At 44.7% G+C, this 26,379-nt stretch overlaps 1 protein-coding gene across 50 annotated transcripts in view; it reads right to left on the bottom strand.

Annotated features, from left to right (window-relative positions):
* Positions 1-26,379, bottom strand: part of LOC118382678 (receptor-type tyrosine-protein phosphatase mu) — a 321,821-nt gene that overhangs the window by 19,585 nt on the left and 275,857 nt on the right. For 14 of the 50 annotated variants that reach the window (XR_008105189.1, XR_008105111.1, XR_008105078.1 and 11 more), the window contains 8 exons: positions 25,738-25,814; positions 17,408-17,444; positions 12,680-12,777; positions 7,973-8,089; positions 5,868-6,022; positions 4,091-5,457; positions 3,178-4,034; positions 1,363-3,121 (listed from right to left, as the gene is read on the bottom strand). Coding sequence is in view for 1 of the 50 variants with exons in the window: in XM_052503964.1 (XP_052359924.1) it covers positions 5,322-5,457; positions 5,868-6,022; positions 7,973-8,089; positions 12,680-12,777; positions 17,408-17,444; positions 25,738-25,814 (620 nt within the window). In the remaining 49 variants the exon portion in view is untranslated. Of the gene's footprint in view, positions 1-532; positions 613-905; positions 1,012-1,083; positions 3,122-3,177; positions 4,035-4,090; positions 5,458-5,867; positions 6,023-7,972; positions 8,090-12,679; positions 12,778-17,407; positions 17,445-25,737; positions 25,815-26,379 lie in introns of those variants that run through there. The other 36 variants (XR_008105268.1, XR_008105221.1, XR_008105266.1 and 33 more) reach the window with 35 other exon arrangements.

Below are 26,379 nucleotides of genomic sequence, written 5' to 3' on the forward strand. Positions count from 1 at the left end.
TACCACACTCTCTCTCTCTTTCCTCTGTCAATACTACCACTCTCTTTTCCTCTGTCAATACTCTCTCTCTTTCCTCTGTCAATACTACCACTCTCTCTCTCTCTTTCCTCTGTCAATACTACCACACTCTCTCTCTCTTTCCTCTGTCAATACTACCACTCTCTCTCTCTCTTTCCTCTGTCAATACTACTCTCTCTCTCTTTCCTCTGTCAATACTACTCTCTCTTTCCTCTGTCAATACTACTACTACTACTCTCTCTCTCTCTTTCCTCTGTCAATACTACCACTCTCTCTCTCTCTTTCTTTCCTCTGTCAATACTACTACACTCTCTCTCTCTCTCTCTTTCCTCTGTCAATACTACCACTCTCTCTTTCCTCTGTCAATACTACTACTCTCTCTCTCTTTCCTCTGTCAATACTCTCTCTCTCTCTCTTTCCTCTGTCAATACTACCACTCTCTCTCTCTCTCTCTTTCCTCTGTCAATACTACCACACTCTCTCTCTCCTCTCTGTCAATACTACTACTCTCTCTCTCTCTCTCTCTCTCTTTCCTCTGTCAATACTACCACTCTCTCTCTCTCTCTTTCCTCTGTCAATACTACCACTCTCTCTCTCTCTCCTCTGTCAATACTACTTCCTCTGTCAATACTACTACTACTACTCTCTCTCTCTCTTTCCTCTGTCAATACTACTACACTCTCTCTCTCTCTCCTCTGTCAATACTACTACTCTCTCTCTCTCTCTCTCTCTCCTCTGTCAATCTACCACTCTCTCTCTCTCTCTCTGTCAATACTACTCTCTCTCTCTCTCTCTCTCTCTCCTCTGTCAATACTACTCTCTCTCTCTCTCTCTCCTCTCTCAATACTACTACTCTCTCTCTCTTCCTCTGTCAATACTACCACTCTCTCTCTCTCTCTCTCTCTTTCCTCTGTCAATACTACTACTCGCTCTCTCTCTTTCCTCTGTCAATACTACCACTCTCTCTCTATCTTTCCTCTGTCAATACTACTACTCTCTCTCTCTCTCTTTCCTCTGTCAATACTACCACTCTCTCTCTGTCTCTCTTTCCTCTGTCAATACTACCACTCTCTCTCTCTCTTTCAATACTACTACTCTCTCTCTCTCTTTCCTCTGTCAATACTACTACTCTCTCTCGCTCTCTTTCCTCTGTCAATACTACCACTCTCTCTCTCTCTCTCTCTCTCTCTTTCCTCTGTCAATACTACTACTCTCTCTCTCTCTCTTTCCTCTGTCAATACTACCACTCTCTCTCTCTCTTTCCTCTGTCAATACTACTACTCTCTCTCTTTCCTCTGTCAATACTACCACTCTCTCCCTCTCTCTTTCCTCTGTCAATACTACCACTCTCTCTCTCTCTCTTTCAATACTACTACTCTCTCTCTCTCTTTCCTCTGTCAATACTACTACTCTCTCTCGCTCTCTTTCCTCTGTCAATACTACCACTCTCTCTCTCTCTCTCTCTCTCTCTCTCTCTCTCTCTCTCTCTCTCTCTCTTTCCTCTGTCAATACTACTACTCTCTCTCTCTCTCTTTCCTCTGTCAATACTACCACTCTCTCTCTCTCTTTCCTCTGTCAATACTACCACTCTCTCTCTCTCTCTTTCCTCTGTCAATACTACTACTCTCTCTCTCTCTCTTTCCTCTGTCAATACTACTACTCTCTCTCGCTCTCTTTCCTCTGTCAATACTACCACTCTCTCTCTCTCTCTTTCCTCTGTCAATACTACTACTCTCTCTCTCTCTCTCTCTTTCCTCTGTCAATACTACCACTCTCTCGCTCTCATTCCTCTGTCAATACTACTACTCTCTCTCTCTCTTTCCTCTGTCAATACTACTACTCTCTCGCTCTCTTTCCTCGGTCAATACTACTACTCTCTCTCTCTCTCTCTCTCTCTTTCCTCTGTCAATACTACCTCTCTCTCTCTCTTTCCTCTGTCAATACTACTACACTCTCTCTCTCTCTCTCTCTCTTTCCTCTGTCAATACTACCACTCTCTCTCTCTCTTTCCTCTGTCAATACTACTACTCTCTCTCTCTCTCTCTCTTTCCTCTGTCAATACTACCTCTCTCTCGCTCTTTCCTCTGTTAATACTACTACACTCTCTCTCTCTCTCTCTCTCTTTCCTCTGTCAATACTACCTCTCTCTCGCTCTTTCCTCTGTCAATACTACTACTCTCTCTCTCTCTCTCTCTCTCTCTCTTTCCTCTGTCAATACTACCACTCTCTCTCTCTCTTTCCTCTGTCAATACTACCACTCTCTCTCTCTCTTTCCTCTGTCAATACTACCACTCTCTCTCTCTCTTTCCTCTGTCAATACTACTACACTCTCTCTCTCTCTCTCTCTCTTTCCTCTGTCAATACTACCACTCTCTCTCTCTCTTTCCTCTGTCAATACTACCACTCTCTCTCTCTTTCCTCTGTCAATACTACTACTCTCTCTCGCTCTCTTTCCTCTGTCAATACTACCACTCTCTCTCTCTCTCTCTCTCTCCTCTCTCTCTTTCCTCTGTCAATACTACCACTCTCTCTCTCTCTCTCTCTCTCTCTTTCCTCTGTCAATACTACCACTCTCTCTCTCTCTCTTTCCTCTGTCAATAATACCACTCTCTCTCTCTTTCCTCTGTCAATACTACCACTCTCTCTTCCCTCTGTCAATACTACCACTCTCTCCGTCTTTCAATACTACCACTCTCTCTTTCCTCTGTCAATACTACCACACTCTCTCTCACTCTTTCCTCTGTCAATACTACCACTCTCTCTCTTCCCTCTGTCAATACTACCACTCTCTCTTTCCTCTGTCAATACTACTACTCTCTCTTTCAATACTACTCTCTCTCTCTCTTTCCTCTGTCAATACTACCACCCTCTCTCTCTCTTTCCTCTGTCAAGACTACCTCTCTCTCTCTTCCCTCTGTCAATACTACCACTCTCTCTTCCCTCTGTCAATACTACTACTCTCTCTTTCAATACTACTCTCTCTCTCTCTTTCCTCTGTCAATACTACCACCCTCTCTCTCTCTTTCCTCTGTCAAGACTACCTCTCTCACTCTTTCCTCTGTCAATACTACCACTCTCTCTCTTCCCTCTGTCAATACTACCACTCTCTCTCTTTCCTCTGTCAATACTACCACTCTCTCTTCCCTCTGTCAATACTACCACTCTCTCTTTCCTCTGTCAATACTACCACTCTCTCTCTTTCCTCTGTCAATACTACCACTCTCTCTCTTTCCTCTGTCAAGACTACCACTCTCTCTCTTTCCTCTGTCAATACTACCACTCTCTCTCTTTCCTCTGTCAAGACTACCCTCTCTCTCTCTTTCCTCTGTCAATACTACCACTCTCTCTCTTTCCTCTGTCAATACTACCACTCTCTCTCTTCCCTCTGTCAATACTACCACTCTCTCTTCCCTCTGTCAATACTACCACTCTCTCTTTCCTCTGTCAATACTACTACTCTCTCTTTCAATACTACTCTCTCTCTCTCTTTCCTCTGTCAATACTACCACCCTCTCTCTCTCTTTCCTCTGTCAAGACTACCTCTCTCACTCTTTCCTCTGTCAATACTACCACTCTCTCTCTTCCCTCTGTCAATACTACCACTCTCTCTCTTCCCTCTGTCAATACTACCACTCTCTCTTCCCTCTGTCAATACTACCACTCTCTCTCTTCCCTCTGTCAATACTACCACTCTCTCTTCCCTCTGTCAATACTACCTCTCTCTCTCTTCCCTCTGTCAATACTACCACTCTCTCTCTTCCCTCTGTCAATACTACCACTCTCTCTCTTCCCTCTGTCAATACTACCACTCTCTCTCTTCCCTCTGTCAATACTACCACTCTCTCTCTTCCCTCTGTCAATACTACCACTCTCTCTCTTCCCTCTGTCAATACTACCACTCTCTCTCTTCCCTCTGTCAATACTACCACTCTCTCTCTTCCCTCTGTCAATACTACCACTCTCTCTTCCCTCTGTCAATACTACCACTCTCTCTCTTCCCTCTGTCAATACTACCACTCTCTCTTCCCTCTGTCAAGACTACCTCTCTCACTCTTTCCTCTGTCAATACTACCACTCTCTCTTCCCTCTGTCAATACTACCACTCCCTCTCTCTTCTCCCTCTATTCCTCTCCTTCTCTTAGGAAAAAGGCCCCGGGCTTGACGTAAATCATTTATGAAGTGACATTTCAGAAACGTCTCGACTTGTCACTTCTGACAAAATCCTTGGGAGCTGAGGGTCAGTGGTTTTCAGGTTAGGCTACTGTGATGTCAGACTCCTGTCCTTGGATATGGAGTTGGAGGTGAAATGGATTTGCAGCCTACCCGGTTATTATCATCAAAATATTACGAAATATGACGACAAGACACAAACTAGCTTTTTTTGTGCAACGGGAAGAAGAATGTCATTTATAAGATACAGCATGTGTTCCAAGTAAACTTTGAATAGTTTTTGAGCTATGAATTTGCCAGTTCACATCAATTAAAAGTATATGTCATGGGAATCAAACAAAGTAAAGCTCGCATACAGCACGACATTAGACACTTGTTTATTGTGCATTAATATAGTATGGTCAGGGAGTTAGTAGTTGGAACTTTAGCATGTTTATGCAATCTAACTCATCAGCTATTAACTATCTTTAAAAGCAAACACTAGTCTGTTGCATTTTTTCTCTGAGCTGAATAATATTTGCACAGGGCTAATGAGTTGGCTCATGTTCCTTGTCAAGTATCATTGTGTCACATTGTCTGTTTGGCCAGATGTTTGGGATTGGTTGTGCCAGTGGAATTTTAGATACAAAAGAAGAGTCAAGAAATTGTAGACACTACAAGTCTGTCACATTGTGTTTGAGAATACACACCCTGTCCTGTATGGTCCATGGTTTCATGTGTATCATGTATTGACAGAATGAAATGTGCCTGTTTGGGGAATGTGTGTGTGAGTGTGGACGTGTTTAACTACACTTGTGTGTTGTAGGGTTAAGGTTAGCGTTTTAGGGTTAGGTGTAGGTGCTAGGTGTAAGTGCTTGGGTTAGGTTTTCGGGTTAAGGTTAGGTTTAGGAAAAATTGGATTTTGAATAAGATTGAACTGTGTGTCCATACAAGGTTAGTTATACAAGACTGTGTATGCGCGAGTGCGTGTGGTGTGTTTGGGATTGTGTACAGTGGAAGCAAGTAGAGACACTTGGAGAAGGGTCGTGCAGTGGTGTGTGTGTGTCTGTTTGTGTATGTGTGTGTGTACATCTCTGTGTGCATGTCTCTCTCTCTCTGTATTTGGGTTTGAGCAGGGACAGGGTCATTCTTACCTCTGTCTGGACCATGTTAACCCTCCGTGAGCGTAACTCTCTCACACAGTTGTAGATGTCGACCACACCCTCTCTCTCAGCCATGTCCAGCATGATGTCAATCACAATGAAACAGCCGGTCCTGCCCGCCCCCGCACTGATGATGCAAGCACACACACATACAGTGTGAGAACCAGAGCACACTCTAAATAGAAAAGCCCCGGTTGACAAATTATCTGGGACTATTGGGATTGGAAACATCAGTACAGATTGTACATGACAGTCTAAACAGTTGGAGGTGTGGCTGATAATAGCAGATCCATTTTATTTAGTGTGGCTGATCTTGGGAGTGAGATGACTTTTCTAATATCCATTAGGAACTTCTTTCTGAGTCATACCGAATGAAAAGAGAGTGAGAGAGAGAGAGAGAGAGAGAGAGAGAGAGAGAGAGAGAAAGAGAAAATAGATTGAGGCTAGAGAAAGAGATGGAAGGAGAGATAAGAGAAAAAAATAAAGAAAGGTAGAGATGTATACAGACAGCCAGAAGCCACAGTGAGTGTGTCTGACCTGCAGTGGACTACCATGGGCCCGGCATTGGCAGGGGTCTTGGACTTGACCCTGCGTACGAAGCCAAGCAGGCCGGTGGCGTGGTAGGGCACCCCGTGGTCCGGCCAGCCCGTGAAGTGGAACTGACGGATCTCCCGGATCTCATGGGCTCCCCTCTAGAGAGAGAAGACCGAAAGATGCACAGTTGATTACTTAATTTGGATTCACAAGTACCAAGGACACAAACATCAGAGGTCATACAGATGCCTGGACTTCTGATACACGCACATCTATATGCACGCACTCACACACACACACACTCAACCAGACCCAGAGCTTTTTAACTTTGAGCTCCCTCTCCCCTCCTCTCCTCTCCCTCTCTCTCTCCCCCATACCTCCCTATAAGCACTTTAAAGTTTGCTGTTTTCATGATCAAAGTTGTGTTTTGATCTTGGGGGGAGGGACTAAAGTAGATAAAGCAGGGATGACAAAGCCCATCTCTGGGGGGATGGAAGAGGAGAAAAACAGCTGGAGGAGAGTGGTGATTCACACACACAGCAAGCAGGCTGGATACAGACGGCAGGGCGGACACCCGTCTGAGCCTTGAGCACTCATGCACGCACACACACACGGCAGGGGAAATATTCACAGCTTAAAAGCCCATGGGGATAGAAGAAGCGGAAAAGTGGAGAGGCCTGGTAACAGCTATGAGTACAATAGGATGAGAAACAAAATGGCTACGATACAGACAGACAGGCATTCTGAAGGACAGATGGACCTATTATAAAGGAAGTATCTAAGAACCTTCAGTAAAGTAGTAGTGAGCACATGAAGCTCTGTCCATTTATTTGCCTCATGCAGAGCAACATCTCCTTCACATAGAGTTGATCAGACTGTTGATTGTGGCCTGTGGAATGTTGCCCCACTCCTCTTCAATGGCTGTGTGAAGTTTCTGGATATTGTCGGGAACTAGAAAACGCTGTCGTACACATCAACCCAGAGCATCCCAAACATGCTCAATGGGTGACATGTTTGGTGAGTGTGCAGGTCATGGAAGAACTGGAACATTTTCAGCTTCCAATTGTGTACAGATTCTTGCGACATGGGGCCCGTGCATTATCATGCTGAAACATGAGGTGATGGCGGCTGATGAATGGCAATGGGCATCAGGATCTTGTCAAGGTATCTCTGTGCATTCAAATTTCCACCGATAAAATGTAATGGTGTTCGTTGTCGATTGCTTATGCCTGCCCATACCATAACCCCACCACCAAGGGGCACTTTGTTCATAACATTGACATCAGCAAATTGATCGCCCACACGAAGCCATACATCTGCCCAATACAACTGAAGCTGGGATAAATCTGGGAAGAGCACATTTCTCCAGTCTGCTTGTGACCATCAAAGGTGAGAATTTGGCCGGGTCGGGTCAAGACCCTGGTGAGGACGAGGTGCACGCAGATGAGCTTCCCTGAGACGGTTTCTGACAGTATATGCAGCAATTCTTCGGTTGTGCAAACCCATAGTTTCATTAGTGACTGTCCGGTTGGCTGGTCTCAGATGATCCCGCAGGTGAAGAAGTCGAATGTGGAGGTCCTGGGATGGCGTGGTTATATGTGGTCTGCGGTTGAGAGGCCGTTTGGACATACTGCCAAATATTTAGGGTAGAGAAATTAACATTAAATTATCTGGCAACAGCTCTGGTGAACATTCCTGCAGTCAGCGTGCCTATTGCACGCTCCCTCAACACTTGAGACATCTGTGGCATTGTTTTGTGTGACAAAACTAACCTTTTCAGAGTGGTATTTTATTGTCTCCAGCACAAGATGCACCTGTGTAACGATCATGCTGTTTAATCATTTTCTTGATATACCACACCTGTCAGGTGGATGGATTATCTTGGCAAAGGAGAAATGCTCAGTAACAGGGATGCAAACAAATTTGTGCAGAAAATGCTAGAGAAATTAGGTTTTTATGCATATAGAACATTTTTGGGATCTTTTATTTCAGCTCATGAAACATGGGACCAACACTTTACATGTTGCTTTATATATAATACATACAATGGAAAACAATACACTACAATTAATAACTTCCAATATCCTGATCACTTGGAGTGTCCGTACCTTTTCCACGGCGAAGGTCCTGATGACGTACTCTGACAGCAGCTGGGTCTCGATGAGGGTCACCTTCATGTCCCTGTAGATCTCAGTGTCGTCAGGCCAGTACTTACAGCACTTCACCTGAGGGGACAGAGGGGACACAGGGTGTAATGGGATGACCTGACCGCAGTTTAGTTGCTTGAAATATCTTTTCTGTTCGTTCAAGGTGAAAACCTGACAGACATTTTTGCCTAGTTTGGAACTTAATGTACTTACTTCTGTGTGGTGAGTTTGGGAGCTTTGGGACGAGAATGTGTGCATGTTACTGAAGGTAGTCTATTGTGCAAGGTGTTGTTGGACAACAGTTCATTTGTGAGTCAACTCAAAAGTTTTTTTCCCATTAAAGTTCTGTAAATATTATTCTGCTCTCAGTGAATTGTGATGAAAAAGCATTGTTGCCACGAGGAGTGGGAACAATGCATCACAACCACTACAGTCCAGTTTGACCACTATCACACACTTTATGATCACTTTAAACTGGGCATCAACCATCCAACAGTGTGACGTATGACTCCCAATGGACAAGACGAAAGGTCTGAGAAGGTCATGTCAGCTTGTGAAATTGTTGTGTCTGAAATGACACCTTATTCCCTGTATAGCTCACTACTTTGGCACACTATTTCCTGTATATAGCACTACTTTGGCACACTATTTCCTGTATATAGCACTACTTTGGCACACTATTTCCTGTATATAGCACAACTTTGGCACACTATTTCCTGTATATAGCACAACTTTGGCACACTATTTCCTGTATATAGCACAACTTTGGCACACTATTTCCTGTATATAGCACTACTTTGGCACACTATTTCCTGTATATAGCGCTACTTTGGCACACTATTTCCTGTATATAGCACTACTCTGGCACACTATTTCCTGTATATAGCACTACTTTGGCACACTATTTCCTGTATATAGCACTACTTTGGCACACTATTTCCTGTATATAGCACTACTTTGGCACACTATTTCCTGTATATAGCACTACTTTGGCACACTATTTCCTGTATATAGCACTACTTTGGCACCCTAGAGTGCCATTTGAGATGCAGCCAGTGAGTGACATCTTGGTGCTGTCCCATATAGCGACAGGCAGGTGGCCCTCCTCTTTGTTAGAGCAGATGCTCAATGTCCCAGCTCTAATTACCCATACTGCACCACTGGGCTCTTTACTCATTAAGAGGTTGTGAACCCTGGGGTCACCAGAAGTCACACAGCGCAGGTTCTATGATGATACCACTTCACTTATCTGGCCCCTCCCCCACAGTAAGAGGTGTAAGAGCATATAGGCCTATTTCGTACACAGTGGAAATTACTTCCCTAATTTGGCAATTGAACAATCAATGAAATTCAACAAAAGTTTGAGCCTCTTCTTTACAGTCTCTGTTCTCGTTTTTTCAGTCTTGGATTTTCTGACGGTATCCTCTCTCTCCTGCTGTCTCTCTGCTCCCTCCCTCCGTCCTCTTCTCTGTCACTCACACCAGCCTTATCTTCCCTCTGGGTCATCCTTATCTTCCTCTCCATTTCTCCATCTGTCTGTCCTCTTTTCCCTCCCTACCATCCTCCTCTTCCTCCACCCTTCCTCTCCCCTCCCCTGCTGTCTCCTTTGTGATAGTGTAATTAGGGAGGGGGGGGGATCTAATTGGTGATATAATTGTGTTTTAATGGCCAAGTACATTATTCTCCCGCAGCTCCGCCTTAGTCACGCTAGCTGTCAGCACTGGAAGCAATTATAGTTGCTTCTCTGGAGAGGACCGGAAAACATTGTTTAACTGCGATAGGAATCTCTGTTTTCTTAAATGATATTCCTATCTGTCTTCTGTGACAGTGTTGATCATGGAGAGACCAATATAGAATAATAATATGAGTGTTTCCAAGAGGTAGGGTTTCCCTGGTGGCTTCCTTGGTATAAAAAATATACAGCTATACCTTATCAAAGTATTTAGTATTCAACTGGTCATAATGAGCAAATCGTCAATTAGTAGCAGCGGTCTGACTGTAACAGAAATAAATGGAAATGATTTGATATTGAGATAAAAACAGTTGCATTGGACCTTTCAGCAAGAATATAAAGAGATGTTAGAGAGACCCTACTTCCATTCACACACACATTAGTGAGTTACTCTTGCATCTAAACAGTATGATGGAAGTACCATTGTGATAAACCATTTCGTGGTTTGATTTGATAATCTGTCAAGCACGTTTTATTTATATTGAACTTTATTTAACTAGGCCAGTCAATTAAGAACAAATGATCATTTACAATGACGGCCTACCCCGGCCAAACCCTATCCCGGAACACGCTGGGACAATTGTGTGCCGCCCTATGGGACTCTCAATTACAGCTGGTTGTGGTAAAGCCTGGAATCGAACCAGGGTCTGTAGTGACACCTCTAGCACTGAGATGCACTGCCTTAGACCGCTGCGCCATGGTGGTGTACTGTAGTTTTGTATTTCATGTCTTTACAGTACTGAGCCACTCAATTACATGTAATTGGTACGTTCAGATCTTGGAAGCCATTTTTCTAAAGTAGGTTGCATGAATATGCTTCCTTATGCCCTTATCTCCTACTAGGCCCTGTTTCCTGATATGGCCTTTAAGAGGAATCTCAATGTCGTTGGAGAAGATTTTAAGATGATCCCATAAGGTTTCTATTGAAGGACACATAACTAGTAGCCTAAAGAATGTCAGATCTCTGTGTCCCATGTGCTTTCCTTCTTGTGGGAAGCCCAGACAAGAGCTTATTAAACGTTTTGGGCGACCCGACCAAATTCATACAGCAATTTGAGTTATTGATCTTTCATTCTCATTGAAAGCAAGTTTAAGAAGCTGTAAATATGTTCTACGTGCACTATTTCTATGCTTCATGTTCTTAAGTTTAGTTTTTGCCTCTTTTACTTTCGGTTTTGTACACCAGCTTCAAACAGCTGAAAATACTATATTTTTGGTTGTGAAAAATATATTTCACAGCGGTTTAGATGGCACAATAATTCTCTACATAATGACTGCTTGTTTTGTCACAAACTGAAATTAGGCGAACTCTTAGAATTTTACCAAGCAGGAAATGGTAAAGCGATTCCTGCATTGTGGATCTTTAAAGGATGCCAATCTAGGAGAGCTATCTGGAACAACTAGTTCTCTTATACCTACCACCACAGAGACTAATACGGCTTTGTCAAACTAGTGCCACTTCCATTCTCTCTGGTGTTGTGTGCCACACTGGGTAAGCATGTAAGGACAGCAGGCGACGGTTCTGAGAGGATCTTGGATGGAGTACATGATCCGTGATAGGAAGAGAGGTTTAACAATACAAAGCACTCCTACTGGTCACAGAGTGTAATGTAGCCTTAAAACATAAATACACTCACACAAAATAAAACATTGGTAGGATGATTTGGGCTAATACGATTAGCTATCCATCGGACTCTTACTAGGTACCTCATCACCATCTGACAGGATAAATAAAGTGTACAGGGTCACTGTGGAGCTGACTGGAGCTTCAGCCCTGATCATCAGTGAAAGGAAGTTGGGTATCCAGTGACACGATCATAAACTGTATGGAGCTCAAGTCAAGACGCTCCAGATCCTCCAGCCTCTCAGATCCCCCTGATACTTCAGCTAGCTTATCCCGGAAGAGCATCCTATAGATGAAGTCTTGGCAGAAATATCCTATTAATCCCAACCGTGTCTGACAGCTACGATGAAGATGATCAGTCAGCGATATGCTTTGGGTGGCTGCCTGCGCCACTCACTAACACATTATCTGGGGTAGTGTTATTCTCCACGTCTAGTTGTGCCTTGTGCTCCCTCCACCTGCGGTCCAGAAGGGATGTAGAAACAGGAGAGAAGCGAGATCGAAAACAAACAAAACTGCTTGGCATGAACGCAAAAAGCGACAGAAGCCTGGGAGAAGGGATTTCCCAAAGTTCATCAGTGGTGAAGCGGCCTAGCAGACAATGGCTGTGGAGTGAGTGGTTTTTATTATTATGGTGGAAAAGAATGCCGCTGTGCCTTCCTGCCTGCCGACCCTGGCCTGCCTGCAGCCCACTGAAGGGGCCTGGAGAGTGGAGACTCAACAGGGGGCAAGATGGGACAGCCAGGGCTGAGTGGTTAAAACAATAGCACCAGGTGGTGGGAGGATTCACTCGCTTGGCTAGCGCTTTGTGGCCGTGCATCACTCGGTTCCCTTTTGTTGATTTGATATGGTGCCAGCGGGAGTTGGGGCCCTTCCTTAAATGAGCCACTGACAGGTTAGGCATGCCCTCTCTGTTGTTGTGTGTATGAGTGTGTGCGTGAGAGTGTGTATGATTGTGTGTGTGTGTGTATGCGCATGCGTGCGTATTGTTATGGGTTTGACCGTTTCAGAGAGCTTATTCAACTAACCGGTCAGATCACTCTCTGATCACGCCTCTCAAGGCTTTAACCAATGGTTGATTGGCTTGAACAAGGTCTGTACCCACACGGGACATTACACCCCAGTAGATTGACATTGTCTGGCGTTGGGCCTATGGTTTCTGTATACCAGGCCTGGAAAATGTTCACCTTTTAGTTTACTTCATTTATTGGTTGAATCAATAAAATGTACCAGAACTGACTTTGTCTTTAGTGTGTGTAATGTGTGACTGTGTGTGTTTGTTTGTGTGTGTCTGTGGTCTCGTGGTACTCACCCTGCCCACCTCCACCAGGTTGGTCACCATGACAATGGTTGCAGTGTTCTCATGCCACACCATCCTCCAGAAATCATAGACTGTCTCTTGCATGGGCCCTGAGGAGAGACAGAGGGACAGAGAGAGAGAGCGAGCGAGGGAGAGAGAGAGAGAGAAAGGAGAGAAAGGGTGTGTGAGTGTGTATGCGAAGCTCTTTGTGACCATATGGACATGTTATGAATCATGTTATGAATGACACCAACATGTGATTTTCCAATAAAAAAGTGTGTGTATTGTCCAAATATTGTCAGGATTGTCAGATCCTCAACTTATACCAGGTTCTTCTCATACTAATTCCATGCTCATCACATCCTTGTTATCGTTTTTCACATTTGTCGATTACTTGCTTGTTTTCTGAGCAATGAAAAGTACACAGGTTCAGCTGGTTAACACCTTGTTTTTCCCAGTTGAACTTTATCAACACAGGACACTGGGGCTGTGTGCCTGTACATTCTGATCACTGTTGACAGGGCAATCAGCTAATGCCTGGATCTAAGTCAACACACACGCGGTGAATGACAAGAAGCTTAACGCCAGGAAGGGGGACAGAAATCTGTGCACACACTCTCAATTAACTCCTACACACTTTAATGTGGGCCGTGTTTAAGATTGCACCAAGCAATAAAGGATCCCTGGAAGGAATTAAGAATTACTAATTTAATTAATTCAAATTAGCATTGTTTTTTAATCAACTGGCAAATGCAAAAAAAAAAATACTTTGGACGAGCTAATTAGCTCATGCAAATCCGTGTGTGTGTGTCCTGGAGAGCTGCGGCGTGTGTACCGTCAGCCACAGCAAATTGCTTCCAACAGCTAAAACATACACATGCGCGAGCACACACACACGTGCGCATACACACACGAAGCTCCCTGCAGATGTTCCATATTCATGCTCACACAAACAGCCGCATTACCAAACACTGGTGTCGCATTTTAAAATGCTTGAGAATTCGCCGGATGACAATTCCAGGTGCCTTTACCTCTAGTGCGAGCGAGCCGGTTTTCACATGCTCTCCTGGTATTCATAACCATCTCTCCAAGGAACAAGAGCCTATACACTCCCTGTTCTCCCCTGGCCCCCTTCACTCCTCCTAACAGCAACCCTCACCATTCTAGACGTATTATTTTCTTTCTAAATTAAAGGCAGATTCAGTTCAATCAGAACAGTGTGTGTCCTACAGTTACTCATCCACCCAGGGATAGGAAGGTTTTTTTCTCTGGAGGAAGTGATGGTGTTATGTAGATGATATGAAAAAAGGACTGCACTCGGGATGAATGGAGGTTTGATCTCCCAACTATTTCCTTCTAAGAGCTCTATACAAGTACCACCCCCCTTCCCTTCCTCCCTCCTTTCCCCTCCTTATGAACACACTTCGTGAACCTGTGAGACGTTTGCCAACTAAACCAGTCATCTGTGTTGACACAGTGTTAACAGTGGGTATGTACAACTGTGTAGAGAAAGAAAGTCTCGGCGGAGGAGAGGCGCGAAGCGCGGCTGGTGTCGTCGTCTGGGAGAAGAAAATGTGACACGACGCATCATCGTTGAGCAGCTGCGGTAAATGGCCTAGTGCGGCAGAGGGTAGAGCCAAGTCATGCAACTCCAATTAGTTGTGGAGAAGAGATTCTCCCATGGTGCACTGGGGAAATAGGACAAGGAAGTAGGAGAAAAAAGCTAAACAAAGTCTTCACAGATGGCTGGAGTGGACAGGCTGTCAGAGGAGAGGCTCTGTCGTCGCAATGCTTTTCACCCTGGCACCCCGCCAGCCACAGATACAGACACACAAATTGCTGTGCTTCTTCAGGAGGGAAGGAGACTAGGATATTTCTTTGCACCTTTTTTCCCCAAGAAAGAGAAACATGCCAGCCAGCCAGCGATTGTGTGAGGACCAAGTTAATAAAGAAAGATTGTATGTATTTTAATAAATGATATTATATTAAAAAGGCTATACAGACCTTTAGCTTCTGGGGGTGCTTTTGAGAGAAAAGGGGTGAATGGACAAAATGCACCTCCCCACACCCATGAGTAAAAACATACACTGAGTGTACAAAACATTAGGAATCCCTTCTTAATATTGAGTTGCACCCCCTTTTGCCCTCAAAAAAATGCTCAATTTGTAAGGGCATGGACTCTGTGTCGAAAGTGTCAATGTGTCGAAAGCGTTCCACAGGGATACTGGCCCATGTTGACTCCAGTGCTTCTCACAGTTGTGTTAAGTTGGCTGGATGTCCTTTGGGTGGTGGACCATTCATGATAGACACGGGAAACTGTTGAGCGTGAAAAACCCAGCAGCATTGCAGTTCTCGACACATTCCAACCGGTGTGCCTGGCACCTACCACCATACCACGTTCAAAGGCACGTCAATGTTTTGTCTTGCACATTCACATTCTCAATGGCACTCCTACACAATCCATGTCTTAATTGTTTCAAGGCTTAAAAATACTTCTTTAACATCTCCTCTGCTTCATCTAGACTGATTGAAGTGGATATAACAAGTGACATAAATAAGGGATCATATATTTCACCTGGATTCACCTGGTCAGTCTATGTCATGGAACGAGCCGGTGTTCTTAATGTTTTGTACACTCAGTGTATATTGTTTGGGATCCCATGCTGAATGTCCGTGATAGACAAGCGCCCGATTGGCCTGAAGCACACCTGCCTTTGATCTCTGCAAGATCTCTGCTTGTTACGATTTTCCTCTCTCTCCACCCCCCCAAAAAAATGGAATTCTCTTTGAAAGCTGCCCTCTAATTGCGAACGCCGGCATAACATTGAAAAAAAACTAAACATGGAGAGTCCGCTGCCAACTCTGTCTGAGGCTGGTGTCTATTCTATCTATTCTACTCTGTCTGAGGCTGGTGTGCTCTATTATTTTCTCTCCTATTCAACGTCTAGTATGACTGTGTATAGTAAATATTGTATAGTCTCATCATAAAATAGGATGGAGGTCAACCCTCTCCTAGTCTCATTCACCAGCCGGCACTCTCTCTGTTGGAAGCAATTCACCTGGGGGTTAAGACACACCACCGAGGACTAGGTATGTGTGTCCACTGTTAGCGCAGCCTGTGTTTAGTTCTTCTGAGGAGACAGAGAACGGCAAGGCGGACGGCCTGGAAGGCCAGCACTTCAATAAACAGATCATTATGCAACTTCCAGACCCACTAGACCACCAGACTATTTACTGGGTCGTTATGCAGCTCCCAGACCCACTAGACTGTCTACTAGGTCATTATGCAGCTCCCAGACCCATTAGACTGTCTACTAGGTCATTATGCAGCTCCCAGACCCACTAGACTGTCTACTAGGTCATTATGCAGCTCCCAGACCCAGTAGACCACCAGACTGTCTACTAGGTCATTATGCAGCTCCCAGACCCATTAGACTGTCTACTAGGTCATTATGCAGCTCCCAGACCCACTAGACTGTCTACTAGGTCATTATGCAGCTCCCAGACCCAGTAGACCACCAGACTGTCTACTAGGTCATTATGCAGCTCCCAGACCCACTAGACCACCAGACTGTCTACTAGGTCATTATGCAGCTCCTAAACCACCAGACTGTTTACTGGGTCGTTATGCAGCTCCCAGACCCACTAGACTGCCTACAAGGTCATTATGCAGCTCCCAGACCCACTAGACTGTCTACTAGGTCATTATGCAGCTCCCAGACCCACTAGACTGTCTACTAGGTCATTATGCAGCTCCCAGACCCACTAGACTGTCTACTAGGTCATTATGCAGCTCCCAGACCCATTAGACCACCAGACTGTCTACTAGGTCATTATGCAGCTCCCAGACCCAGTAGACCACCAGACTGTCTACTAGGTCATTATGCAGCTCCCAGACGCACTAGAGTGCCTACTAGGTCATTATGCAGCTTCCAGACCCACTAGAGTGCCTACTAGGTCATTATGCAGCTCCCAGACCCACTAGACCACCAGACTGTCTACTAGGTCATTATGCAGCTCCCAGACCCATTAGACCACCAGACTGTCTACTAGGTCATTATGCAGCTCCCAGACCCAGTAGACCACCAGACTGTCTACTAGGTCATTATGCAGCTCCCAGACCCAGTAGACCACCAGACTGTCTACTAGGTCATTATGCAGCTCCCAGACGCACTAGATGACCAGACTGTCTACTTGGTCTGACTGTGCTGGATTGGCTGTCTCTACTCGGAGGGAGCGTGGAATGGAATTACCTTCGCGCGGCTGGCCGAGAAAACATTACCTCCAAGAATTCAACAACAATTAATGATCAATCAGAGCTCACCTCCAGCGCGATAGTGGGAAAAGCGTATGCCTGCCAGATTAATGCAGTAATACAACACACACGTTTAGACACGCATGTGCATGTACACACACCACGCCAGTACACATGAACTTATCCATTTATTTATTACTGCAATCCTCACCCCTCCCCTTTTGCTCACACAACTGATTAATTGTTCTAAGACGCTACTTCAGCACAACAAGGCTTGGACAGGCTGAAGGGAATAAAGGAGGGGGAGGTTGGTTAGAGAGCGAGAGAGAGGGGAGTCCCACAGCTTTTTACAGATCTCTTGTATATCTGTGTTGACAGCTCTGGTGAGGCTGTCATACTGAACAGCAGACTAAAGACTTGCAGATCCAACAACAATACTGAGATATTCAGACAAGATCAAGTTTGTTGTGTGTTTCTGTTCTTACCTTGGGTAGCAATGTAGTGATTTGGCCTGTGGTAGCCCTGAAATCCCAAAGAGAAACAAATAAACATTTTCAGCACACAGATGTCAGTATTGAACAAACGGAAGAATACAGTACAATGGGCATATTTGTTTACTTGAGTCAAGAAGCGAAACATGCTGCGGTGAAAACATATTTCAAAACATATTTTTTGTCTTAAATTACTAATTAATTCAAACCAAGTAGAAAGAAAACGTTTATTTGGATTCCATTTGAAAATACGTGCAAAAGCTCGTCTTCTAAGATAATGACAACAACATGACAGCAACCACTAACATCCCGTCAGCAGCGTTTCTCTTTCTCAAAGAATTCCTGCGGTCGGTTCACTTAAAGTGCACTGACAGCATATTTTCGATGGATAATACAGTCTGTGGATTGTGAACATGCACACGGCTGAGTTATTCTTCTGCTGTGTGGCTCTTATCTTCGGAATAGGCTCAATCTCAGAGGGATTACTCTAATCCCCTCAAATTTCATTTGGCGAGCATCTTGTATCCTAGCGAGGCCTACTGTACACGGTGGGAAGCTAAATGTTGGCATAAAGATCCGTTCTCACCCTCCACAAAGTCTGACCTATTGTCTTCATCTCCAGCTCTTATCCACGCCATATTCCCTTTACCTCAACTATAATTAACATGGAATATAATTGGACTGAATCAAACAGGGACACCTCATCCCTCTTCTCTGATATGCTGGGCTCTCCGTCTCTCTGGGCTCTGATAGGCTGGGCTCCCTGAGACTTGTTTATCCTCTTGCTCTACATACTATCGAGGAGTTCCCACCGTGGGAGCACTATGGCTATAGAGTTAGTTAGTGAGAGGCTATTAGGAGAAGGGTTCATTGGCTGGTCACGTATTCTGTGTGATCATCATGTTGGAAGAAAGGTTTAGACTTCTGTTCTGACCTTCTGAAATTCCACTTAATTGGGACCTGTTAGGTCTGTGCCTGAGAGACGAGCAGCACTCACACAGATGCTGTCGAGTTCACTGACTGAATGCACCACACACACAGCCAACTGCTATGGTCGTTGTCATGCCAATGACCAAAGGAGTTGGTGAGACAGAACTACAGAAACAAGCTAGAGAAACACTGGGAGGGAGCAGAAACCCAGACAGTCTGCAGGGAGAGGAGAGGGCAGGTGCAGCGGAGGGAGGTAGTGTACAGATGTCTTCATGTCCGTGTCACCACGAGTCCTCTGGGGTCAAGATGTAATTAGCTACATAGGTGACCTTGCAGAGCAGTAAGACGCGGAATGCTAATTCAACACATACGACTGGACACACGAGTGTGCTGCCAAACACGCGCGCACACACACAAACACAGTCAAATTGTATTCATGGAATGTTTTAATGAGTACTGTAAGGTTGATGCTTATGATTCTCTGTGAGAGGAACATTGCATTATCATAGGAGGCTTCTTGCAACAAGATAACAATTCCTCGTTTTGAAACGCAAAACGTCTACAAAGTTAATGGGCAAATTTTCACCTCTCATATAATCTCCTTCAGAATCACCTTGTTGCTATCAAGAACAATGCGAACAGTGAAACAAAGCCAGATTAAACCATATCCACTTAGAGGGCTGTCTAACGCGTACCAACTCCGGTCTTGACAACGAGAGCGGACGCTTTCAGAATGATATCTTTATCAATCTGTGAGCACCTGAACACAATGTCTCTGACATGAAGACGCCATGTGGGCGTGTGGAAATTATTTACAGGCCCTTTCATTTCGAGAGATAGCGACTTGTTCCACCTACGCTGCAAATTTACCCTAATTTACACTGGCCTTTGAAGAGGAGAGAGCTAAGTGTGCTAATGTGGCTAATGACATGTGAAAGCAAAGCTTGGCGTGGAGGTAGAGGGGGAGATGAGGAGTGAGGCGAGGAGGAGACAAGGGAGGTAAGTATACGCAGGGGGAGGTTGGTTGGCATTGGTGGCACCATGCCAGCTGGTTGATGGGAGAGGAAAATAACATTGACTGTCAACAGCAATAGCCAGGGGGGTAAACAAGGAGTGGGCTTCTAGTGTTAAACGGTCACCCAGGAAACAAACTAATGGCCCTACAGTATGTACTGGCCGTGGACAGACTGTATCCAGAACATAGAGATGGACAGTATTCTAGTTCTAATTCCATAGTCCGGACTGGATATACAGGATACATGGTGGTCAAAGGCAGCTCTGTTTACGCCACAGCATAGATGGACATTTGGCTCACATTTGTGATGAATACGTGTGTGCGCGTGCATGTGAGAGACAGTCATGGAAATCTCCAGAGTGTGTCACTGACTATCTCTTCTTTCTTCTCTCGTTATCTCTGCTGTGTCTCTCAGGTTCAACAAAAAAGATGACTCCATTTTGTTTTACTTCTACATAAATCAGAAAATGTAATTTTGATAAACATTTCCCCCAAAGATCTTTGAAGGACATACCTTTGGGTAGAATAGGATTGAAATCTATGTTGTACAATCAGCTTCCACACAACAGCCTCTTGCATGGCCACCGGATGGTTCACAATCACAGTTGGTACAGAAGCTTATCGTTTTTGGACACAATGACAGATTCATTGAAGTATCACAAAGGCTTTTTCTCAATTTCACACTCCCGGCGTGATAGCGGCAGGGGGACCGCTGACCTGTGGTACAAGCAGGGCTTGTGGTGTGTGTGTGTGTGTGTGTGTTTACCGGGACAATGCTGTTTGTCAGTCCATGACCTAAAGTGTGGGCTCTGTTTACATCTGAGGCTCAAAACAAATCGAAGGCAAACTTTCTGATGGGCCATCTGGATCAATGCCCCATCTATCTGGCTCTCAAAATTATAAAACGCAACATGCAACAATTTCAAAGATTTAACGAGTTACAGGTCATATAAGGAAATCTGTCAAATTAAATAACTGCATTAGGCTCTAATCTCTGGACTTCACATGACTAGGAATACAGATAAGCATCTGTTGGTTACAGATACCTTACAAAAGGTAGGGTGTGGATCAGAAAACCAGTCAGTATAAGGTGTGACCACCATTTGCTTCATGCAGCGCGACACAACTCCTTCACATAGAGTTGATCAGACTGTTGATTGTGACCTGTGGAATGTTGTCCCACTCCTCTTCAATGGCTGTGCAAAGTTGCTGGATATAGTCAGGAACTGGAACACGCTGTCTTACATGTTGATCCAGAGCATCCCAAACATGCTTAATGGGTGACATGTCTGTTGAGTATGCAGGCCATGGAAAAACTGGGACATTTTCACCCTCCAGGAATTGTGTACAGATCCATGCAACATCCTGAAACACGAGGTGATGGTGGCAGATGAATGGCACGACAATGCAATTGTGTTTGCTGTGTGTAGCTTATGCCTGCCCATGCCATAACCCCACCGCCACCATGGAGCACTCCGTTCACAACATTGACATCAGCAAACCGCTCGTCCACACAACATCACACACGGTCTGTCATCTGCCCGGTACAGTTTAAACCAGCCTTCATCCGTGAAGAACGCACTTCTCCAGTGTGCCAGTGGCCATCAAAGGTGAGCTTTTGCCCACTGAAGTCGGTTACGATGCCGAACTGCAGTCAAGTCAAGACCTGGTGAGGAAAACGAGCACGCAGATGAGCTTACCTGAGACAGTTTTTGCAGAAATTATATGGCTGTGCAAACCCACAGTTTCATCAGCTGTCCATGTGGCTAGTCTAAAATGATTCTGCAGGTGAAGAAGCCGAATATGGAGGTCCTGGGCTGGAATGGTTACACGTGGTCTGCGGTTGTGAGGCCGGTTGCCAAATTCTCAAAAAATGACGTTGGAGTCGGCTTATGGTAGAGAAATTAACATTAAGTTATCTGGCAACACCTCCATTGGAAATTCCTCCAGTCAGAACACCAATTTTAAGCTCCCCCAAAACTTGAGACATCTGTGGCATTGTGTTGTGTGACAAACTGGCACATTTTAGAGTGGCCTTTTATTGCACCCAGCACCTGTGTAATGATTATGCTGTTCAATCAGCTTCTTGATACGCAAAAGAGAAATGCTCACTTACAGGGATGTAAACAAAATTGAGCAGAACATTTGAGAAACAAGCTTTTTGTGCATATGGAACATTTCTGAGATCTTTTATTTTAGCTCATGAAATTTGGTACCAACACTTTACATGTTGCGTTTATAGTTTTTTTCAAAGAAATTGGAGTCTGAAACTCCTCGACTTTTTAACTTATTTGTTACGTTACAGCCTTATTCTAAAATGGATTCATTTTTTCATCATCAATCTACACACAACACCCCATAATGACAGAGCGATAACAGGTTATTTTTGCAAATGTCTAAAAATAAAAAACATAAATACCAAAATTGAACTCAGGAGCATCCTGTTTCCATTGATCAGTCCATTGATCAGTCCATTGATCAGTCCCAAGAAGACTCGAGGCTGTAATCGCTACCAAAGGTGCTTCAACAAAATACTGAGTAAAGGTTATGAATACTTATGTAAATGTATCTGTTTTTTAGTGGGGTATTGGCGTAGATTGATGAGGGGGAAAAATTATTTAATCCATTTTAGAATAAGGCTGTAACGTAACAAAATATGGAAAAAGTCAAGGGGTCTGAATAATTTCCCAAATGCACTCTGTGTGTGTGTGTGTGTGTGTGGGGGGGGTTGTATATACATAGTACCAATCAAAAGTTTGGACAGGCCCGCTCAGTGTTAAAAAAGTGTTAAACAAATCAAAATATATTTTAGATTCTTCAAAGTAGCCACACTTTGCCTTGATGACAGCTATGCACACTCTTGGCATTCTCTCAACCAGCTTCACCTGGAATGCTTTTCCAACAGTCTTGTAGGAGTTTCCACATACTTGTTGGCTGCTGTTCCTTCACTCTGCGGTCAAACTCATCCCAAACCATCTCAATTGGGTTAAGCTCAGGTAATTGTGAAGGCCAAGTCATCTGATGGCAACATTTACACTTTTGGATGAATAGCGTGCCCAGAGTGAACTGCCTCCTACTCTGTCCCAGATACTAATATAACAAGGTTGATGAAATCCGAGCAAGGGTAGCATTCCAGAGAGACAGAGACTGTAACGTTCTTTGCTTCACGGAAACATGGCTCACTCGAGAGACGCTAACTGAGTCGGTGCAGCCAGCTGGTTTCTTCACGCATCGCGCCGACAGAAACAACAATCTTTCTGGTAAGATGAGGGGTGGGGGGGGGGGTGTGCCATATGATTAACGAGACGTGGTGTGATCATAACAAAATACAGGAACTCAAGTCCTAATGTTCACCTGACACACAAATTGCTGTGAGGAGGCTCCGGCAGCGCTGTAGAGGAGGAAGGCTCTGATAGCGCTGAACAGGCGGGATACTCCGACAGCGCAGGAGGGAAGGAAGGCTCTGATAGCGCTGGAGAGGCGGGAGACTCCGACAGCGCAGGAGGGAAGGAAGGCTCTGGCTGTGCTGAACAGGCGAGGCGCACAGAAGGCCTGGTGCGTGGTGCTGGAACTGGTGCTACAGGATAGAGGACACGCACAGGAAGCCTGGTGCGGGGAGCTGCTACCAGAGGACTGGTGTGTGGAGGTGGCTCTGGATAGACTGGACCGTGCAGGCGCACTGGAGCTCTTGAGCACCGAGCCTGCCCAAGCTTACCTGGCTCGATGCCCACTCTAGCCCGGCCAATAGGAAGGGCTGGTATGAACCGCACCGGGCTATGCACCCGCACTGGAAACACCGTGCGCTCCATAGCATAACACGGTGTCTGCCCGGTCTCTCTAGCCCACCGGTGAGCACAGGGAGTTTGCGCAGGTCTCCTACCTGGCATAGCCATACTCCCATTAAGCCCCCCCCCCAATAATTTTTTTGGGCTGCTTTTCGGGCTTCCATCCGCGTCGCCGTGCTGCCTCCTCATACCAGCGCCTCTCCGCTTTAGCCGCCTCTAGTTCTTCCTTGGGACGGCGATATTCTCCCGGCTGCGCCCAGGGTCCTTTTCCGTCTAATATCATCTCCCAAGACCAGAAGTCCTTATATTGCTGCTCCTCACAATTAACAGGGAGAGTAGGCTCAGGTCTGACTCCTGACTCAGCCACTCTCTCTCTGCGCCCTCCCCCAATAAATATTTAATAAATATTTGGGGGTTACTTTCGGTTTTCGCTCTGCGCCGCCGTGTCTTTCTTTTCGACTTTTCGACATTCGCCTATAGCCCTCTTCGCACTGCTCTAGCGAATCCCAGGTGGGCTCCTGCACTCTCTCTGGGTCGGCCGCCCACCTGTCTATTTCTTCCCACGTCATATACTCCATGCCATTGCTGTCCCTAACGTCCTCCTTTTTCTGCTCCTGCTGTCGCTGCCTGTAACCACGCCACTCGGTCCGTGTGTGGTGGGTGATTCTGTAACGTCGTTCTTCGTTTGTGGAAAGAGAGTCGGACCGAAATGCAGCGTAGTGGTTACTCATGTCTTTAATGAAGAGATTGCGATACATGAAATAACTATTACATATACAAAAACAACAAACGGAACGAAAACCTATTACAACCTATCTGGTGAAACTACACAGAGACAGGAACAATCACCCACGAAATACAAAGCGAAACCAGGCTACCTAAATACGGTTCACAATCAGAGACAACGAGAATCACCTGACTCTGATTGAGAACCGCCTCAGGCAGCAAAGCCTATACAACACCCCTAATCAGCCGCGATCCCAAATACTACAAAACCCCAATACGAAATACAACAATAAACCCATGTCACACCCTGGCCTGACCAAATATATAACGAAAACACAAAATACTAAGACCAAGGCGTGACAATATGAACTTTATCAAACAAAACATACAAGTATTGTGTAACAAAGTCATATGAGTGCCATCTGATGAAGATCATCAAATGTTAGTGATTAATTTTATCTTTATTTCTGCTTTTTGTGACTTCTCTGTTTACCTGGAAAAAATGGCTGTGTTTTTCTGTGGCTTGGTGGTGACCTAACAATTGTTTGTGGTGCTCTCGCTGTAAATCCTTTTTGAAATCAGACACTGTGGCTGGATTAATGAGAATTTTATCTTTAAAATGGTGTGAAATATTTGTATGCTTGAGGAATTTTAATTATGAGATTTTTGCTGTTTTGACGCCCTGCACTTTCACTGGCTATTGCGGGGAGTCCTAGAAAGGTTGAAAAACAAATGATAGTCCCACTAAGCACAAACCAGATGGGATGGCATATAGCTGCAGAAAGCTGTGGTAGCCATGCTGGTTAAGTGTGCTTTGAATTCTGAATAAATCACAGAAAGTGTCACCAGTAAAGCACTATCACACCACCTCCATGCTTCACGGTGGGAAACACACATGCGGAGATCTTCCTTCCACATGCGTCTCACAAAGACACGGCAGTTGGAACCATAAAGCTCAAATTTGGACTCATCAGACCAAAGGACAGATTTCCAATGGTCTAATGTCCATTACTCGTGTTTCTTTGCCCAAGCAAGTCTCTTCTTACTATTGGTGTCTTTTAGTAGTGGTTTCTTTGCAACAATTCAACCATGAATGTGTGATTCACACAGTCTCCTCTGAACAGTTGATGTTGAGATGTGTCTATTACTTGAACTCTGTGAAGCATTTATTTGCATTTATCTGCTATTTCTGAGGCTGGTAACTCTAATGAACTTATCCTCTGCTGTAGAGGTAACTCTGGGTTTTCCTTTCCTGTGACGGTCCTCATAAGAGCCAGTTTCATCACAGCGCTTGATGGTTTTTGTGCACTTGAAGAAACTTTCAAAGTTCTCTTTGCTTACTTGAGCTGTTCTTGCCATAATACCGACTTGGTCTTTTACCAAATAGGGCTGTCTTCTGTATACCACCCCTACCTTGTCACAACACAACTGATTTGCTCAAACACATTAAAGCACACAACTTAACAAGGCACACCTTGAATTGAATTGCATTCCAGGTGAAGATGGTTGAGAGAATGCCACGAGTGTTCAATGCTGTAATCAAGGCAAAGGGTGGCTACTTTGAAGAATCTTGATTTGTTTAAAACTTTTTTGGTTACTACATGATTCCATATGTGTTATTTCATAGCTTTGATGTCTTCACTATTATTCTGCAATGAAGAAAACAGTAAAAATAAAGATAAATCCCGGAATGAGTAGGTGTGTCTAAACTTCTGAATGGTGTGCGGGAAGAGGAGGAGAGCGGGTAGGAGGATTGTGGGTTTAAGCAGGAGCCTGATCATCATCTCATTCCATCTGAGAGCTATGCGTGTGCACAGACACACACTGGCTGACCTTTATGTCTAAGCCCAGGCTGGTGTTGTACTTACATCCACGTAATTTGCATTAATGTAATCGGAGCTCTGCTCTCCCTCGATAGCCTGCAGCCGGACGCGGGAGTGATCATCTGGATAAAGACAGGACAGAGAGAAAGAAAAAACAAGAGAGAGGACGAGAAAACAAGGCCCCATTAGTAATATTGATGAGACCGAGAGGAAAACACAGGTCGGCTATCCCTGTGGAGGAGAGTGTCCACCGAGTTTAAGGTCATCAACTCCTGCACAACTACCTAGCCACTGTGCTGATGTCTAACATATTTCATTTTCATTTTTTTATTTGTATTTTACCTTTATTTAACCAGGCAAGTCAGTTAAGAACACATTATTATTTTCAATGATGGTCTGGGAACAGTGGGTTAACTGCCTGTTCAGGGGCAGAACGACAGATTTGTAACTTGTCAGCTCAGGGTTTGAACTCGCAACCTTCCGGTTACTAGTCCAACGCTCTAACCACTAGGCTACGCTGCCGCCCCATATGCCCTCTAGAACAAAGTCTTTCCTGGGTTAATAAGTTGATTTAGTCCCTATTCATTTGGATACCAGTCAACAATTATTTGTAAGATAACTATGCTGTTCAGTTGTTCAGTTACAGTTTTCAGTTATTGTTTCACCTTAATTGTTGTTGGGATTCAA

This window comes from Oncorhynchus keta, chromosome 4 (genome assembly GCF_023373465.1).
Source record: "Oncorhynchus keta strain PuntledgeMale-10-30-2019 chromosome 4, Oket_V2, whole genome shotgun sequence".
Lineage (NCBI taxonomy): Eukaryota > Metazoa > Chordata > Actinopteri > Salmoniformes > Salmonidae > Oncorhynchus > Oncorhynchus keta.